The sequence below is a fragment of the Pinus tabuliformis genome, chromosome 5_2 (genome assembly GCF_031772625.1).
Source record: "Pinus tabuliformis cultivar Carrire ecotype Pingquan chromosome 5_2, CPIR1, whole genome shotgun sequence".
NCBI lineage: Eukaryota > Viridiplantae > Streptophyta > Pinopsida > Pinales > Pinaceae > Pinus > Pinus tabuliformis.
The window spans coordinates 784165599-784186205 of NC_142306.1; the positions used below are offsets into that span (position 1 = coordinate 784165599).

Sequence of the window (20607 nt, forward strand, 5' to 3'; positions counted from 1 at the left end):
ATCCCCAGGTTCTGGATAAAACCTAGCAGAAACTTTGGAGGCACCAGGGATGGATGAAAATCAAAATCTTCATGTGGTTGGTTTACCATAGGAAAATTCTGACTTGGGACAACATTAGGAAGAGAGGTGTTTTAGGGCCTTCTATATGCCCTCTTTGTGGATAGCAAGAAGCGATGGAACATCTTCTTAACAACTGCCATTTCACCTCCTGGCTATGGGACATTTTTTCTAAATTTTTTTAACAAACTAACAAAGACAGAGGAAGCATCTTCAAGACCCTCATTAGTCGGAGTGGTAATTTCTCAAAGCATGAAATTCTTAACGCAGCATGGACCCTTACACCAAGATTTATTATATGGAACGTATGGAAGGAGTGGAATAAAAAAATATTCAAGGAGGAGAAAAATCTGCCACAACTACTGTTTGAGACGATTTTGAAACAACTTAAGGAGGCTGTAGGCTCCACAGGTTGCAACCACCATAGTAATCCTCCCTTGGATCTGGAAAGTAATATTCTCAAACTTTTAGGGATGCAGGATCTTTCTCCTCAAGGTCTCAACAAAAAGGTTACAGTAAGGGACAAGGAGCAAGAGTTCTAGCATCCTCCCCCGGTTGGATATTTAAAATTCAACATTAATGGGGTGGCTAAAGGAAATCCGGGAATGGCTGGGTATGGGGGAGTACTGAGGGATGCCAAAGGAAGTATTATCTTCATTTTCCATTGTCATCTCAGTACAGCTACCAATAACATGGTTGAACTCATGGCTTTGGAGCAATGCCTAGATTTTCTAAGTCAGGAGAATTGTTGCAATGTGATAGTGGAAGCAGATTCAGAGATAGTTATTAACTCAGTGAAAAGAATTAATAATGGATCAGCGCCGGAGAAAGTCTCCAAACACTAGAAGTTAATCAGGGTTTTCCATAGAACTCAAAATCATCTACAGAAATTGCACACAGTCAAATTCCAACATGTTCGAAGAAAGGCCAACAAGCTGGCTGACTTGTTAGCCAATCAGGGGGTCAACAATACAGAGGTCAATGTTTTGATAGGATGGCAGGAGTTGAGACAAAGCAGATTAAAAACTCTTTGCAGTGAACAAGAGGAGGAAGACATTAGAGTCTTCAGACAGAGAGCCATGGAATCAAGCCCTTAATTTTGAGGCCTTCGCATGTGTTTTCAGCATCAAGCTTATAGGTCCTTGAAGAAGTGTCGATCACTGAAGAGTGATAGATACCTAAGTAGGAGTAAGAGTGTTAGCACTGATCTATAGGGAATGCATGAGTAGGCCAAAAAGACAAACAACTTTGGTAGGAATGCCATTGATAGCCAGAATCAGTGTTTTTTAGGGTCTTGGAGAGAAAAACCGCTTCTTGAGCGATTTTTTGATGATTGCACAACTTAGAAAGGGAAAGTGGTTTTAGAGAAGGTGCAGCGATCCCATACAGCTTCCCATAAGTGGTAGAGGGAGGATAGGAAAACTAACCTTTTTGCGCATTACAGTATCGTTAACTTGAGCGAGGTGATTTTTTGGAAAACCGTTGGATTTCGCGGTGGGGGGAATTTCTTCCCTGTATAGCCTCAAAATCAGAAGTAGGGTTTTCACTTTCAGTAGAGAGGAAGGTTGGATTAATAGTCAGCGAGATTTTTTTCATAAGTTTCGGGCGCAGGTCACTAAACCGCCTCCAAAGCGATTTTGGAGCGATCGCATCGCTTTCCTTCGGAAGGTGGTTTTAATCTTCAGGCAGCGATTCCTATCAGCTCTTGACACGTGGATGAGGACAGGGTTGGAAAACCACCCTCATCGCACACTAAAAAGGGATCACTTTGGCTGTATGATATTACATTTCAACCTTCCGATGGATTCTTGTAAATCAACGGTCGGTATCATTCTTAAGGTCTCGCACACTTTAGTCCGATCTATTCGGTCGCACGATTTGCTACTTCGTCGTTCGATGGGAGATGGGAGATCAACGATCGGGATTATTCGTGTGATTTAAGGGGGTCTTCTCAGGGCGCGATGGATCTCAGACTTTGATTCACTTTTGAAGTTTATACAGTGGGGTCATAGAGGCTTTTGGGGCTTTGTGGGGTCATGGATTCCCGTGGGTTTACTTTGGTATATACTTTTGTGGTTTGGGAGGCAATTTTTGTGGGGGCATGCTTAGTTTTTGTCCACAATACATAGTGGTTTGGTGTAAATATTGTAACTTTGCTTGATTTATTGAATGAGAAGGCACATCTCTTGCTTAAGCAAAAAAAAACAACAAAATAAAATAGACCAAGTCAGACCACATGTAACTTCTACGAAGAAACTAAGCACCCATATTGAAGCTATAACTTAAGAAAAGAACTCATTGATAACGGAAAAAAGAGTCATAAAGCATTATTTTGCCAAATATGTCTTAATAAGAATTAAAAATAACATTAGACATTTTTCAAAATCTATGCACACTTTCAAGAAAGGATGACAATCACATGTGCATATAGACCCTATAATCATCTAGATATAATGTCTACTTAATGGTGAAGCAATCTCTAGGACAAATAGACTTCGCTTAGATGGAATCTTATTTCTATAAAACAAACTTTTAATAGACTTGGCTTGGATGGCATTTTATTTCTGTAAAACAAAATTTTCATATTGGGTTAGATGGAACCTTATTCCTATAAAGGAAAGGACATTTAATATTATATTTATTTGTACTTCCTTAGGGTACTTTCAAAGAACCCTACGAGCCCAAAAGAAAAGTGATCTCTTTAATGGGTAGTAAGGGGATTCCTTTGACAGAAGGAAAATATTTAAATACCATTGAATGATTTAGCAAAAGAAAACTTGTATGTAGCGTAGACAGAGTTCCAAGGCACATAAAAAAATAACTACAAATTTACATTAAACCATGTCAAACCAACTTTCCCAATATAAAGATGTAAATCTATGTAAGCCACAATCCTTATATGAATTACATTGGTAGATCCAAACCATCTTTCCCAATATAAAGATGTAAATCTATGTAACCCACCATCCTTATATGAATTACATTGGTAGATCCCTTTTAGACTTACCTTCATGATAACCTTGAACAAAATCTCAATTTCTTGTTTATCTTGACAAAATCTTAAATTATAACAATACAAAATTTCAAATATTTGGTTATCAAAAACAACTCTCAAGCTAATTTGTCAGTAAACTAACACTATATTTTCCAGAACCTTGCTAAGGAACCTATAAGAAACGATGTTTTTAGTGTGAGCTTCCATTTATTGATAGCACTTCACTTGTTAAGTTGGACATCAAAAATTAAATAAAACGTACAATTTTAATTGTCTAATTTTTTTATAAAAATGTGAAGATATTATTGATATTTCAAATTTGGTGAAAAAAATTAACTTTTGTGAATACAAAATTAATTCTAACCACATTGTAATGTAATAGTATTGTTAAACTAAAGGTCTGAGAAAAGGTTAGCCTTGATTACATTGTAACCCCTTTAAGTAAAGGAACAAAGAGAATGGAATCCAACACCGATGCTTCATATTAGCATAGTAAAGGTTCAAAGAAATTGGAATCCAACACGGGATGCTTCAGCTTAATATGATAGAATCTATGCTTAAAAGAATAAAATCTAACATTAAACCCTCTAAATTTGAAAGAAATCTTTGTGTTTAAATGTGTTTGAGTATACCAAGTTATTCCCTCATAATTTTGAGAAAGTTATAAATGTTTATATGTGCTTTGAGGCAAGTAAAAAACTAACCATCCAACACAATAAGTGCGCTTTATCCATTATGATCAACCATGATGACCTTACATCATTTCCAACTAACTGTGCATCTAAATAGTCCTCAACAACGAGAACTACTTATATACCTAATGTAAAACCCCATCCCTTAAACATCGAACTTCAAATCGCCATAAATATAATTTTCAAAAATTAAAACCCCTTTTATAAATTCTGGTTAGATATAACTATCAACAAAGTCTCTTTTATGCTCTATGAAGCCCTTAAACCTCACTAGCAGTAAACCACGACGCAATATTACATTTTCGTAAAATTACAAAACATAAAGAATTCGACAAATAGGGAAGGCCCAATAATACTTTTTCCTAAAATTATAAAAACTTTATAATAAAAAAAAAAAGTTAGTGGGCAACCCAAAATCCAGATTGCCATAAACCACGACAGTGCTTTTGTCCGAGTCGAAAAAACACAAAAATAAATAAAAATGGTCATAAAAGATTTATGAACGATCCACCCTAACTCAACCCAGCCGGCAAGTCCACGACTCCCAACCACGCCCCAAAAGTCATTTTCTCTTCTAAAAAGACAAACGAATAAATATCACAATTACCTAAAACCTTTTGTTTCTCCCAAAAATAATATTTTTCTTCCAAATAAACCAATCAAAACCCAATTTGCAAATTCATGACATGATCTCCGCCCGCAGCATATACCAGAAATACTGAAATAAGAAAATTCCTTTCCTGCCATATTAAAACAATCCAAAAAAACACAGATTTCCTCAAACAAACGAACTTTCAAGTTGCAAATTTACCACCATGATCACCACACAAAATATATACTAAAAGTATTGAAATAAGAAGATTCCTTTCTGCGATATTAAAACAACAAAAAAACAACAAAATTCCCATAACAAAGGAGAAACCCTCCTGGGTTCAATTCCAACCGCATAAACACAGAAGGCAGCAACAAAATTTACCAAAAAGACGGAACAAAGAAACGTTGTAAACACTAGAAATAAAAAATTACAATGGGTTTAGTAACTTGGAGCGTTATGCAGCCGCAGTCTCCGCCCTGTTGGAATATGTATGGAGAAGGCTGTTTATGATATTATTATTAGCGGTTGAGCAGCTCTCTTTAGCAGAATCAGAGCGGCGTCAATGCATTTCCAGTTCCCTTTCTGTGATGGAAAATACATTTGGCTGATCGTAATCCACAGACGACGAAGGTCGCTGGGCAGCCGTCCCCTTAAAAACGCCATGGGCGTAATAAGAGTGAGTACTGTACTTTAAAAATGTTCAAAAGCTCATCCAACCTTTGGACTCTAGAAAACAGAAAAGCATTGCATTTCTTTAAAGATCATTAAGAAAGTATTAATCGTATTTCAGATTTGTTCTATACAATTTAATCAAATGAGTTCGATTGCAATCGAATAAAATCTGTCAAGAGACGAACTGAAAACAAACGATGGATGATATGCAAAACAAATCCAGTTCTTTTCTGACACATTTTACAGTAAAAAAGGACGATAGAACAATATATCAAAATTTAGATCATACAGTGTACCATCATAAGACTACAGAGAATCATAGTTGTTACACCACAGGGGAATATGGTCTGTAGACGAACGCAAGTGAGCCGCAGGAGATTTCGAAGACGACTGCGAACCATCTGGCGAGTAAAGCTAATGGAAGACATGGGCTTCCTGGGTATATCAATGGCAAAATGACGAATTTATGCGCTTCCACTGCAGGTCCCCTCATCTATATCTGCATTCATTTGCTCCTCCACGCAACAGGGTAATATATTTGGTGGGTTCTCTATATCATATTGTTCTTCAGAGCTTGCAGTCTGCCCTTCCTCCAAATTCAGATTGGGAAGGATCCCTTCCCCAATTGGTTCTGGGATTGTAGACAAAGCCTGTGCAACTCCACAGGATTCCAAAATTGATTTTTTGGGTTGGGCGTCAGTTCTGCAAAAGGGACAAGTGGAATGCGAAAGAAACCACATGTCGATACAGTCCACATGAAAACTATGTTTGCAATTGGGTAGAATCCGGGCAGTTTCATTCTCCTGCAACTCGCAGAGACATATTGAACACTCCAACCGATCCGTGAAATTGTGTGATCGATACACAAACTTGGGCAGCGTCTCTAATACCGCAGAATCCAACCCCATGTTTTGCAGGCTTTCCGGTTCTTCTCCAGTAAAATAAATCCAACGTTGCCTAAAATCGGATCTGCGTCTGGTAAATCTAGTAGATTTTACGAAATCCCAAATCCATTTCCCATAGAAGTGCAGCACAATCACGAGTGCAAGCACAAGAAGGCATATTCGGGCAAACAACATGATTTTGTCGACTTGGTTCTGCCCATGATTGCCAGGCGGGTGACTAAAATAACTCCCCAGAACTCATTTTCTAAAATCACTGCAAGAACTCTTTGAAATGGAGGTGATATTGGCCCTCAACCCACTTAGATGGCCTGCCTTCCCAGAGGGCCAGACTACCCTTCCTTCTGCTATGCTTCTGTGAATCAATCGCTGCATAGACTTTAAAACGCGTATGGGTTTATTGCCTTACAGACCAAGTTTTTATGGTTTCGAGGAATAGCTGTACTAACGCGGTTAATTTTTCTCATATTCCAAAAAAATTTGTAAAACGTGTAAGCGAATATTTATTATTTTTTATAAATTGAATTTCCCAAAAAAAAAAATTATATTTTTGAAGTTTTGATTAATTTAAAAATGATGAGTGGAATTTTTTTAAGTATATTAAGTGCAACTTTATTTATTAAAAATGAAATCTATTAAATGATCACATTTTTAGACGATTTGTTTTGAACTAAAGAAGTTCATTTTTTTATAACTAGCATTTGCACCAAATGTTGCAAAGGAAACGCGGTAAGGCATAAATTGACGAGCAATGGCAACATAGGAATAGGAAAATCTAAATAAGATGCAGAAATGTGCATAAATTGAGGAGCAATAGTGACATAGGAATATGCAAATCTAAATAAGTTGCAGAAATGTGCATAAATTGAAGAGCAATGACGACATAGGGATAGGCAAATCTAAAAAAGATGCAGAAATGTAACAATCAACATCTGGGGACATTTGTCCCCACGTCGCACCTCCTTTAATAAAAGCTCTGTCACGATGGTGCACATGCAAGCCTATACAACTTGTACCAAATTTCAGTTCAGGATTGCAGTGACAACAAAGAGCCACCTAGAAAAATTCTTTGTTTCTGTTTGAGTTAAAACTGTTTTCATGGTGTACACCCAGTTTGGATACCAGCTGTCCAGAAGAGCACGTTTCATTGTATTTTCCTTCATTTCCGGTATAACCAGAATCACCACTGGAATTCACATGGAAAAACAATTCAATCTCTATCAACGCCATTAAATGCAATACACATATTAGATATAGGTGCAGAGTCTCTATCATCTCATGTTGGCAGAAGCAGTAAAAATGATTTCAATTATTGAGAAGTAAATCAGTCATCTAATCCAATCTAGCACGAAATTAACACTCATGGCATCCATCAACATCATGGATTGGTTAAATTTGCAGGTATGGATCCTCCCATATTTTGCTATTTCAGTCATCTAATCCAATCTAGCACAAAGTTAGCACTCATGGCATCCATCAACATCATGGATTGGTTAAATTTGCAGGTATGGATCCTCCCATATTTTGCTATTTCTTGCTATTTCATGACCCTTCACAGTTTAAAAAATTGATATTTTATGGACGTTGTAATATTAGCATCCAATCAAATTTGAAATGAATTAATACAATCAAACAGAATATGTAGCCCACATTTTGTCCAAATACGATTTGCAGGTTCTGGATTCATAAACCAAAGAAATTTGCAGGTCCAAAGGAGGCTCTTTGAAAATGCTTCGATTGACTTTGTAAGAATGTTGATATTCATTTGTTATTGTATTAAAAATGGCTGATTCGAGCATGTGAATCCTCACTTTGGGGGTCATCATGTCTCTTACATATGCAAATGGAAACTGATCCCGAGGATCGAAGATTTCTAATTCATTGAATAACAGGCAAGAAAATAGCTTTATTGGAAGGGTGTGCTTTCTCAATATCAGTGCAGTATCAGCCACATCTGTAATGCGAACAACAAGACACAAAATCAAAAAATTAGTTACAGAGAGAACCAACCTCAAAACAAATCTCAGATGCTATCACACTAAAACTTCACCATAATTGAGCAAAGTTGAGTTCTCATACCACTGTTGTAGGAAGCTTTTCAGAGCTCCAAGGTTGCAAGCCATTGACACAGTAATTGTCCATTTGATATCTCACAGCTACTTTGCTCCCCCACTTTCTCCATATGACTATAAAAATGGCTTCCTCCATGGTATGAGTATCACAGGGAAATGATAAAGAATACCAAATATAAACAATTACCTGGGAAAAGCAATAAAGGCCTTGTGTGTTGGGGGAACTGAAGGAGAATTGTCAATATGTCAGCTACAGAATATATCCATCCCATGTTATTAATTTATATTTGCACACAACTTAGAAACTAATTAGAAGCATATGTTAACAATAACATAGACAAACTTTAATGTACATTTCGCTGAATTTAACAATAGTATTGGCTTATTAGATTCTGTTTGGAACAACTTAGCAAATGAAACTGAAAATTTTGGGAGTTTTATATGCCATTTATGCTTTTTGTTTACCTTTGTTCTGCTTGTGCATTGCAAGTATTAGATCAAACTCTTTAAAGTATGTAGGTGATATAGAAGTTATCTCTATTCCACGTTTCTTGGCTGCATTCTTCATCTTGGGATCTGCAGGATCGCCCTTCAAATAATTTCAACATATTAATACGTGATACCTATTTATTGCAATATAATACAAAAAAAATTAAAATACCAATTCAATTAGCCTTGACCCATGATAAGCTGGAACCTACTTCATTGTAGTCAATAGTTGCAGCAGAGTCAATTTTGAATGCTGATGTCAATCCCCTTTTCTGCACAACATCACGAAATACAGCCTCTGCAGTGAGACTCCGACAAATGTTGCCTTCCAAGAACAAGAATAAAAAGAGATTATTTTCCTGGAGAGATTAGCAAATATTTTTTCAACTACTTAAGATATCTAAACTTGCAATGCTTTTATCATCCCCAATTGCAACAATAAGAGCCGATAACAAATCATTATCCTTGACAAATCAGATAATAATTTTTCCACAGCTAATAATCATTATCCTTCTTGACATTGATATGCATCACGGCCCTGAAAAAGAAATCATGAGCATTGAGATATCAACGGTAACTGGTTACTAGAATTTCTGCTTTGTAAAGGAATGAAGTAATGCATCTAGAATTTCTGCTTTTAAAGGACTGAAGTAATGCATAACTCTACATGAAATATTTAGTTACCATGAATTGGTAATTATTCTACAAAGTTTTTATGAAGAAGTTTATAGTGGATACTATCTCATGTGATTGTTCTTTTTGTTCCATTTTCTACTGGCAAGTTGAACTCATGATTAAATATTAAAAAATCTGTATGACTCCGACAAATGTTGCCTTCCAAGAACAAGAATAAAAAGAGATTATTTTCCTGGAGAGATTAGCAAATATTTTTTCAACTACTTAAGATATCTAAACTTGCAATGCTTTTATCATCCCCAATTGCAACAATAAGAGCCGATAACAAATCATTATCCTTGACAAATCAGATAATAATTTTTCCACAGCTAATAATCATTATCCTTCTTGACATTGATTTGCATCACGACCCTGAAAAAGAAATCATGAGCATTGAGATATCAACGATAACTGGTTACTAGAATTTCTGCTTTGTAAAGGAATGAAGTAATGCATCTAGAATTTCTGCTTTTAAAGGACTGAAGTAATGCATAACTCTACATGAAATATTTAGTTACCATGAATTGGTAATTATTCTACAAAATTTTTATGAAGAAGTTTATAGTGGATACTATCTCATGTGATTGTTCTTTTTGTTCCATTTTCTACTGGCAAGTTGAACTCATGATTAAATATTAAAAAATGTGTATCATTATAAACTCAACAACTTATGTAAACATGAAGCAGGCTCACGTATTTAAATAAAACTGAAATGCATCACTCAGCACTAAAAACAGAAAGATGGAAACCAAATCCTTAGCCCTGGATTCCACTAAAATGTTTCAGCTAGATTTAATGACTAAAGACACAATCATTGAGTGCAGAGAGCATAATGAGCCACACTCCTTGGTGACCAGCTCTATTTTGAGTCTTTGACATGAAATTGACAACCAGAAACACACAAAAATAATCTATAAAATACATACTATGGAGAGACCTTATGGAAGCAGTAAATTGACCATTGAACTCAGAAAGTTCAGGCAATTGGAAGTAGAAAACAAAGTGATCATGTCAAGAGTTGGACCCTTGTTTCAATGGCCCTCCGCACACGACAGCCTTTGATTTGATTTCTTCCTTAGAAGCAGAAGGCTTATTTGATAAAGGATAAGCCCTAGTCCATTAAGATTGATCATCAAAGCATCTACTTTCAGGGGTTGTATGATGGGGAAAATAGTTGAGACAAAGCCAAGGCCTTTCTGAGGTGAGATTTCCCTTCCCCTCTCTTCCACATCCAAGGCTGGGCCTTGATGTAATGCTCCAAGTTACGAGAAATAATTAGAAAAATACTAAACACATCAAATATAGAAAGGCAGTGTGGCTCAAAAGTATAATAATGATGAGACACATCTACATCTCTTTAGAAATAGGAAAATATCTCTTAATAACCAAAATATTGAAAAATCATACACAACTGTGTGAGAATGGCTATAATAATCTCTTGTATATAGTAATTAGGCCCTCCTTATTCATGAGGACCTAGTTCCCCGTTAATGTACCATTTCTTTATCTTGTGTCATCATGGCAAAGTTGTACCCTAACTAACAACGTCAGCTGCCCCGCAACTTCCACCCAATAAAGAGTTGGCATTTAGCCCCTAGACTCCATGCTAATTTCTCTAGCAATTTTACTCAGATCAGATCTGGTTTTATCGTAAAAAATGCCAGGATTTTGTCAACAATTGGTCCTTAAACAGCAATGAAAATATTTAATAGTATTTCTGTGCTCGATATAAATATCTAAGGCCGTTAAAAATATATTATCATAGAGTTATTGTCGGTATGACTATTACTTACCTTGATGGGACTTTGAGAATCTGAAAACGTGTAGAGAACCGCAAACTGAAAGCTCTTGGATAAACCAAAAATATGTCATAGATGGAATGGCAATGGGCATGATAAGCAGCGTGCCTATTGTGGCAATCAAAGCTATTCTACCTATGAGTTCCAAAATAAATCTAAGCATTGTTGTTTGATAAAGCTAACACTACTAATAGTCCCTGGGCAGCTCAATCGGCGGTGGATTTCCTATAAAGTCTTATGTAAAGTTTGTGGTCCAAAATCCTTAATTAACTTTGTGGACAGTGTGTGGGAGCGTGCATAAATTCACCTAAAAGTTATAGTGGTAGTAGTCACAATTGACTCCATGTCATGCGAATTCAAACCTGTACTCGGCTTAGTTGCTGATTCCTTTATATATATATATATATATATATATATATATATATATATATATAAAAGCAGCTACTAAAACACTCTGATGATGTATCAAGGATCTAACAATGATAGGACAAGGGATAGCCATGCGGGTCTCTGCGTTGCAGAAGAACTTCAATAGAATTTAGACAACGAGGCACATAAGAATAATGCACAGCCTTTAGTGTCTATGTCTTTTTGTATTTTTGACAATTGGTTGTCTGTTACTAGCTTAACGGGTTGTAAAGTTGTTCAGGGATATCCACTAATTCTGTAAGCTTCACAATAGCAAGGTAAGGATGACAAAATCCCCTTGCGGGCACCTTGAGCTAGTTTGAAACTCGTCAGAGAGATGGTTGTCCAATTATGGACAAACGATGATAAATATGTAGCCTATCGTAGTAATATCATTTTGTACAAAAGTAGCCAAATGAGCTATCTTAATTTTATTGCGGTTGCACAACGTTGGTTGTTACCCTACATTAGACCAGTTTAGCCTAATTGGTGGATTACATATATTTCTGTAGTAACCGTGTACTAAATCTCATTGGATGTTCAGGAAAACTGAACATCCTAAGTTTTAATAATCCTTAAATTAGAGGTATATATTGCAGTCATTTTTTTCATGTTTGAGCTGCACGGCTTTCAGCTCAAACTTAACTCTTTGATTATCAGGCACCCACCCTGCCTTGAGAGGTCACACCCATAGCATTAATAGCCTAAGGGGATATTGATTCACTAGTGAGGTTGGCGAAGTGTTAAGCTGCCCCCCAAGCTTTCTCATTGTTGGCTACTCGATCCATATGGCACCAAGGAATGAGGCTAGGTGCAGATCTCAAAGGATTTTAACAGAATAGTTATCCCTTAGACCCGGCACCTCAGTCGGAGGATGCAGCCCCTCACATCATGTTTCTTCTTGAAACGCTCAAAAGGGTAGAAGAAAATTTCTATGTCCTAACCAGACGTTCGCTGGTATTCAGGCATTACTAAAATTTGCTCTCTGCAATCATTGGGTGCATTGTATAACTGTAAAAATCTCCAGTCCCAGTTTATTATGATTTGTTCTAATAGAAACATAGATGAGAAATTGGGTCTGGGTTTTTAATAATATAGAACCTACAAAGAACCTAGCTCCTTTAGTTGAATTGAATAGAACTACAAAAATTTAGTTAGCTCAAGTCAGGCATGATACAGAGAATTATGCTTGGTTTCAGGCTTCGGATCTTTAGTGTACAATATACTATAAGCTTCTACAATTGGATGGCTGACAATAATGGTAGATGTTATGGAATCATCATTTCGAACAATGACCGATACCGAACTCACTCGTTGAATCATTGGATGGATGGTACTCACCAAGGCAAACAAAGAGAAATCCAAAAGGCTTGAAGGTTGCACATGAATCAGACGCCATGGACCTCAATGCTTCTCTTCGTCCTCCTCGTGCTCCTCTTCGTCCTCCTGGTCTCCTGCAAGTTCGGATTAAACCTCCAAACTTTTGGCCTGAAATGAGATGATAAGTTGTGCTAAAAATGGGTGAATGTCATACATTTGTTTTATAACTATAAATTCTACTTCATCATTACAGAACCCACCCTTCAAATATTGGCATTTGCTTGTTGGAATATAGAGACACTCATGGAGTCGCAAGAGCAGAGCCAAAAGCCTCATGTCGCAATCTTCCCTGGGTTTGGGTCGGGCCATCACATCCCACTGCTCGAGCTTGCAAAGTGGCTGACTATGTACCATGGCTTTTCTGTCACCTTCTTCACCGCCATATGGATGGACGGCTCTCCTCACCACATCCTACCATCTTCGTCAAGGGACATGATCCGCTTCATAGAGCTCCCTGATGTTCAGATCGAAGGGGATCATGCGCAGATGAACATTTTTGTATGCATGCCCTTACTATTGGAGAAAGCTAAAATATTAGTGCAAGATGCTCTCACATCCTTTTCGTTTACTGTGCGCTTTCATAATCGATTTTTTCGGTACACCCATGTTGGATTTCGCCTCAAATGAACATGGAGAAAACTAAGGTGAACAACATGCCGAATTGAGTGGTAACTGCCTAATTAACGCAAGGTGGAAGCGACTTGGCTGTAGATAATCTCTCTGTTGCAATTCGGAATGGCTATAATTGGCTACAAACTGCCATTGCATTACCTCCACGCTTTTTCTCTGCTTTTGTCAAACACTAATAATTGTAACCCTTGCACTATCAGAGTTTTATAGAGTTTAACAGTTGCAATTGCAAAAGAGGTGAAAAAGGACAACAACTCTGAAATTAGACATACAGAGAAAAAAATATCTGTTTCTGGAGATACAGGTAAAGAAATCCAGGAGGAAAAATTAACTGTTTCTGGAGATACAGGTAAAGAATTCCCGGAGGATTTGTTGAGTGAAATTTTTTCACGCTTACCTTTTCTGAGCATAAACAGGTTAAGGATTGTTTGTAAACGCTGGAATTATCTGCTCTCCAACCAAAACCAGGTATTCGGTGCCCCTGTTTTTTTAATAAAACGTGAATGCTACAATGGTGGGAGGGCTGCAGAGCTGTGGTGTGCGGAAAGAAATTCAGTTTTGTTCAAACTTCTGATGGAGTTTCAACCATTTCGTTTCAAGAACTTTAATCTTTTGCCTGAGATTCCTTCCAGTGATAATATCTTGGGTATGGCTGTTAAATCTGGGGTTTGCTGTGTTTGTGTCAGTGAAATCTTACGTTGTTACCATAATTGCACGGAGCATAATCTCTATATATGTAATCCTGCTATTGGGAATATGAAAAAACTTCCAAGGCCTTCACCTTGGATCTCTCGCCTCAGATTGCTGTCCTCTCTCATCCATCCACAGACGGTTTCCTTTTTCATTGCGGTTGGAATTCAACCATCGAAAGCATCTTAACCACCTCCAAAAACATAGAAAATGAATACTTAAAGAACCTTTAAAGACAAACTCTACACAAATAATTAATAATAACAATTAAGCGTAAATGATTAATAACTCCAACCCAGGATCTTGAGGAAACGACAAATATGAATGTGCTTTTAAACTAATCAATGTTAATAGGGTCTTAAAAAATGGTATTTTATTAGCTTTAATGAGGAAACCTGTAATTTAATTTATGTGGAATTTGAAGTCAAGGCTTTACTGTGCCAGTTTAACATAAACGAAGACAGTGTGAGTAAATATATATTGTGTGTGGGCAGCTTTAATGCTTCTTGAGGCTGGGGCTGCATGTCTGTTGGATCTATATACCTTCATTAATGGGTTACCAGATATGTTATCATTTGGATCTATATACCTGCATTAATGGGTTACCAGATGTGTTATCATTTATATTATATAAATTAGTGTATTTGTGCATTTCTGGTTACTCTGCAATGCTTAACTGAACAGATTGTCTTATCAGGAAAATCTCTGAAATATTTTAACTGTCATTACTTCTTTTATCCCAAAAAATGGATTTATTGATAAAATCATTTTAAGGAAACCTCTACCAAACTAAAAATTATTCTGCAATGCTTTACTGCAAAAACTTGTAATCCCTTTCACTGATCACACAATTGTCCAATTGGATGTGGTGAATAACAAACGCATTAGCGCTTGCTTTCTCACTGTGAAAGACAAATACAGAAAGACAGTGATATAGAAAACCAGTAGTCGGTGAACATAACACTCGTAGTATCGTAGTATATAAGTGTGCTGCTAGCAGCATGGTGGTCAATCAAAAACTTTTGTAACCCTATCATAAGATTAGGGTATATTACTGCCTCGTTTGAAAACAAAGGAAACAGAAATCTACACTTACTATATATTACAAGAAGGGAAACAAAATCTTACTTTCAGTGGATATGGTTATAACAGGCACGCAGGCAGAAACCAATTATTAATATAAGCTCTTAAGCACATGTTTGGTGGGTTAAGATGGATACATACATCTGTAGATGTTTGCATGGATATTTTGCTAGACCATGAAAATTCATTAGTACTGTTTGCAGTGATACAAGCTGTTGTATTGTTGTGATGGGTTAGAGGGTTTGATGGCTTTTATGGCTGTGGCGCGTCTGAAGGAGAAGGGATATTAACAGTTTTGTAACTGGTGTCAAGGAGAAGAGGCTGGGTTAGGGACGAGGACGTATTAGACTTGATGCCATTGCTGTTGTTGATGATCAAAGTTGCACTCTGATCCATATTGTCAGGTTGGTTCTCAGGCACCATGGACGATTTGGCCTGCAATAGTCCCAATCTCTTTTCTTCACTTTTGCCCCACAGTACAAGGTAGAGACCCATGATAATCAGAATTGCTCCAAATATCCTGCCATGGATGCAAAATTCACGTCATCCAATGAAACTAAAAATGATGAAACATGGCATATATTTAAAGAAATAAGGAATATACCCTCCCAGATAGAATTGTTCCCCAAGAATGATAGATGCCATAATTGCAACAGCAATAGTTTGTACAGGTTGGTAGACTGCAACAAACACAGGCCCTCCTCTGTCAATGCACCATATCTGAACTGAAAAGGCAATACCAGAAGCAACGAATCCCTGCATCATCATAACAAATCTATGGTTAGAAAATGCTCTTGTGGCCTGTACCTAATAAAGTAAAATAATTCATCAGAACGAAACAAGGTACTATATAGCTGGGTCTTGGGTATATTAGGAGGTTATTGATAAAAATATAAATCTGTAAATATTAAGCACAATATAGTAATTATTGGTTTACTGTTTTGTCATCTTGTCCATTGAATATTATTTTATTCTTATTTAATGGACAATATGTAAAAGACTGAACCAATCGTTAGCTTATTGTAGGGTGCTTAATATTTGCCACATGAACATCAATATTTATTATCAAATTTCTATTTGTTGTAACACTTATATTTCTATTTGGTTTATCAAATTTCTGATTGTTGTAACACTTATATTTCTATTTGGTTTTGTATTGGATTCAAAAAGTTAATTAATTGGAAAAATGGAAACTGTGAATCAATATCCAGTCTTACTCTCTTCAAGTATAAAATATTACTGCCTCGTTTGAAAACAAAGGAAACAGAAATCTACACTTACTATATATTACAAGAAGGGAAAAAAAATCTTACTTTCAGTGGATATGCTTATAACAGGCACACAGGAAGAAACCAATTATTAATATAAGCTCTTAAGCACATGTTTGGTGGCTTAAGATGGATACATACATCTGTAGATGTTTGCATGGATATTTTGCTAGACCATGAAAATTCATTAGTACTGTTTGCAGTGATACAAGCTGTTGTATTGTTGTGATGGGTTAGAGGGTTTGATGGCTTTTATGGCTGTGGCTCGTCTGAAGGAGAAGGGATATTAACAGTTTTGTAACTGGTGTCAAGGAGAAGAGGCTGAATTAGGGACGAGGACGTATTAGGCTTGATGCCATTGCTGTTGTTGATGATCAAAGTTGCACTCTGATCCATATTGTCAGGTTGGTTCTCAGGCACCATGGTTGGCCTGCAATAGTCCCAATCTCTTTTCTTCACTTTTGCCCCACAGTACAAGGTAGAGACCGATGATAATCAGAATTGCTCCAAATATCCTGCCATGGATGCAAAATTCACGTCATCCAATGAAACTAAAAATGATGAAACATGGCATATATTTAAAGAAATGTATAAGGAATATACCCTCCCAGATAGAATTGTTCCCCAAGAATGATAGATGCCATAATTGCAACAGCAATAGTTTGTACAGGTTGGTAGACTGCAACAAACACAGGCCCTCCTCTGTCAATGCACCATATCTGAACTGAAAAGGCAATACCAGAAGCAACGAATCCCTGCATCATCATAACAAATATATGGTTAGAAAATGCTCTTGTGGCCTGTACCTAATAAAGTAAAATAATTCATCAGAACGAAACAAGGTACTATATAGCTGGGTCTTGGGTATATCTGGAGGTTATTGATAAAAATATAAATCTGTAAATATTAAGCACAATATAGTAATTATTGGTTTACTGTTTTGTCATCTTGTCCATTGCATATTATTTTATTCTTATTTAATGGACCAGATGTAAAGGACTGAACCAATCGTTAGCTTATTGTAGGGTGCTTAATATTTGCCACATAAACATCAATATTTATTATCAAATTTCTGATTGTTGTAACACTTATATTTCTATTTGGTTTATCAAATTTCTGATTGTTGTAACACTTATATTTCTATTTGGTTTTGTATTGGATTCAAAAAGTTAATTAATTGGAAAAATGGAAACTGTGAATCAATATCCAGTCTTACTCTCTTCAAGTATAAAATATTACTGCCTCGTTTGAAAACAAAGGAAACAGAAATCTACACTTACTATATATTACAAGAAGGGAAACAAAATCTTACTTTCAGTGGATATGCTTATAACAGGCACACAGGCAGAAACCAAATATTAATATAAGCTCTTAAGCACATGTTTGGTGGCTTAAGATGGATACATACATCTGTAGATGTTTGCATGGATATTTTGCTAGACCATGAAAATTCATTAGTAATGTTTGCAGTGATACAAGCTGTTGTATTGTTGTGATGGGTTAGAGGGTTTGATGGCTTTTATGGCTGTGGCTCGTCTGAAGGAGAAGGGATATTAACAGTTTTGTAACTGGTGTCAAGGAGAAGAGGCTGAATTAGGGACGAGGACGTATTAGGCTTGATGCCATTGCTGTTGTTGATGATCAAAGTTGCACTCTGATCCATATTGTCAGGTTGGTTCTCAGGCACCATGGACGATTTGGCCTGCAATAGTCCCAATCTCTTTTCTTCACTTTTGCCCCACAGTACAAGGTAGAGACCGATGATAATCAGAATTGCTCCAAATATCCTGCCATGGATGCAAAATTCACGTCATCCAATGAAACTAAAAATGATGAAACATGGCATTTATTTAAAGAAATGTATAAGGAATATACCCTCCCAGATAGAATTGTTCCCCAAGAATGATAGATGCCATAATTGCAACAGCAATAGTTTGTACAGGTTGGTAGACTGCAACAAACACAGGCCCTCCTCTGTCAATGCACCATATCTGAACTGAAAAGGCAATACCAGAAGCAACGAATTCCTGCATCATCATAACAAATCTATGGTTAGAAAATGCTCTTGTGGCCTGTAACTAATAAAGTAAAATAATTCATCAGAACGAAACAAGGTACTATATAGCTGGGTCTTGGGTATATCAGGAGGTTATTGATAAAAATATAAATCTGTAAATATTAAGCACAATATAGTAATTATTGGTTTACTGTTTTGTCATCTTGTCCATTGCATATTATTTTATTCTTATTTAATGGACCAGATGTAAAGGACTGAACCAATCGTTAGCTTATTGTAGGGTGCTTAATATTTGCCACATAAACATCAATATTTATTATCAAATTTCTGATTGTTGTAACACTTACATTTCTATTTGGTTTATCAAATTTCTGATTGTTGTAACACTTATATTTCTATTTGGTTTTGTATTGGATTCAAAAAGTTAATTAATTGGAAAAATGGAAACTGTGAATCAATATCCAGTCTTACTCTCTTCAAGTATAAAATCTCGCCAACAACACCATCCTAAATAATTTAGAATGAATATCGTGCACGAGGGTTTTATGCCAGTAATCTGTGTTTCCCAGCATTTAAGGGAGAAGGCTGACATTTCATACAAATGCAAACATACCAAGGTGCAAACATATTGAGTTTTCTGAGAAGCATGGCCGCGTGGTACTGGTAAGTGCCATGGCATTGTCGGCCTTGGATTATGAGGGTGTGTTGAGGGTTTCCAAATCTTTAAAATGACATCCGTTAGACCAGCGGAATTAAAAATTTACATCCAATAAAATCTAATATACAAAATTTATATAGATTCAGATTCATTTATTCCCTTCTTTATCATTATTATCCGATCAAAGTGGAAAAATATGTCTGCGAAAGAAAATGTATACATACCTGTAACATGAGACGATCCATTTTTATTCTCTACAAGTTCTTCACCGCTCCTTTTTCTTCTGCAGGCTGGCAGATAAGCCTTGACCAACCAACACAATAACGGCCCTACGTTCCATAATTTAACAGTAGAATTCAAAAAGAATTCAATGACATTTGCAAATTATATCAAATTGTGAGATCAGGGATAAAAACACTAAAAAAAAATTGTGAATATAATACTACCATCTTGCCCTGCCTCCACCGTTATTGTTTCTCTCCGGGTTCACAGACACAGGGTTCATGTACATAGAAATGAGACAAATGACATATTGAATACATCAATGACTGAACAATACCCACAAAAACAAACAAACATGCATACATACAAACACAGACTCGCAACACCAATATAAAACACAAAACAAAACCACCAACCACCAATGGGCGTTCTGCTCCACAACACAAAAATTCCTAACAAAAAAAATCAGAGAACACAGAATAAATAACAGAAGAGCATAAACCAATGTCTCAAACAAACCTGATGGAATTAACTTTACCGTGTTCTATATACAAGCCAACCGGTTCCTCTTCCGTTGGATGAAATCTGAAGCCGGAAGATCCATTAAAAACTCTGCCCGCAAAACCCTCACTGGAGATAAACGCTCATCAAGCTCCAAGCGCCCGGAGTGGGATGCCCAGAGACGCTGCCTGCTCAGCGAAATTCAGCGAGATTTGAAGCGACAAAAAAAACTGTCCAGAAAAAATATAACAAACTAACCTAAATTACATCCAACGATCTGGAATGTTTCCATCGTCTAACATCGGATCTAATGGCTCAAACAATGACACGTGACAATTGGGAGAGTTGATTTCAGAGGGAAACGCCTTACGGCGTAATAATTATATTCAAATATATTTGAATTTAAAAACTAATAATTTCATTATAATAATTAACTTGGTTTATTACATTATTTAATTTAGTTATTTTTAAATAAAGTAAGTTAATATGTGGTCAATATTTTTAGATAATATTTTAATTTATTTTTCATCTTATGTTTACATATTTTATTAAAATGTAATAAAATATTATTAAAATTATATATATATATATATATATATATATATATTTTCCTCATATATTTTTAGGAATTTAAATTCATTTATATATAAAAAATACTACAAAGTTATATCACCTTGTTTACATATTTTATTAAAATGTAATAAAATATTATTAAAATTATAATTATATATATAAATTTTTAGGAATTTAAATTCATCTATATATTAAAAAATATACTACAAAGTTATATTACCTTATTAAA

General features: G+C 36.0%; 2 protein-coding genes across 6 annotated transcripts; both read right to left on the reverse strand.

Annotated features, from left to right (window-relative positions):
• Window positions 1-5475: 5475 nt before the first annotated feature.
• LOC149161623 (RING-H2 finger protein ATL17-like) lies at window positions 5476-5919 on the reverse strand. The gene has a single exon (XM_089434942.1). The coding sequence runs from the start codon at window positions 5917-5919 to the stop codon at window positions 5476-5478; it is 444 nt and encodes a 147-aa protein (XP_089291068.1).
• Window positions 5920-14838: 8919 nt separating this feature from the next.
• On the reverse strand, window positions 14839-20013 carry LOC149161624 (auxin-induced protein 5NG4-like). 5 transcript variants are annotated; one of them, XM_089437012.1, is made up of 6 exons: window positions 19529-20013; window positions 19307-19411; window positions 17011-17162; window positions 16549-16922; window positions 15744-15895; window positions 14839-15659 (listed from the first exon to the last, which is right to left on the reverse strand). In XM_089437012.1, exons 4-6 carry the CDS (start codon window positions 16564-16566, stop codon window positions 15392-15394), a joined length of 438 nt encoding a protein of 145 aa, XP_089293138.1. In that variant the 5' UTR covers window positions 16567-16922; window positions 17011-17162; window positions 19307-19411; window positions 19529-20013; the 3' UTR covers window positions 14839-15391. The 5 variants fall into 5 exon arrangements, with proteins under 5 accessions (XP_089293138.1, XP_089293137.1, XP_089293136.1 ...); XM_089437010.1 differs by lacking the exons at window positions 14839-15659; window positions 15744-15895 and adding exons at window positions 17816-18194; window positions 18283-18434 and having other exon boundaries at window positions 16614-16922; window positions 19529-19719; XM_089437009.1 differs by lacking the exons at window positions 14839-15659; window positions 15744-15895 and adding exons at window positions 17720-18194; window positions 18283-18434 and having other exon boundaries at window positions 16614-16922; window positions 19529-19719.
• Between the last annotated feature and the right edge of the window lie 594 nt (window positions 20014-20607).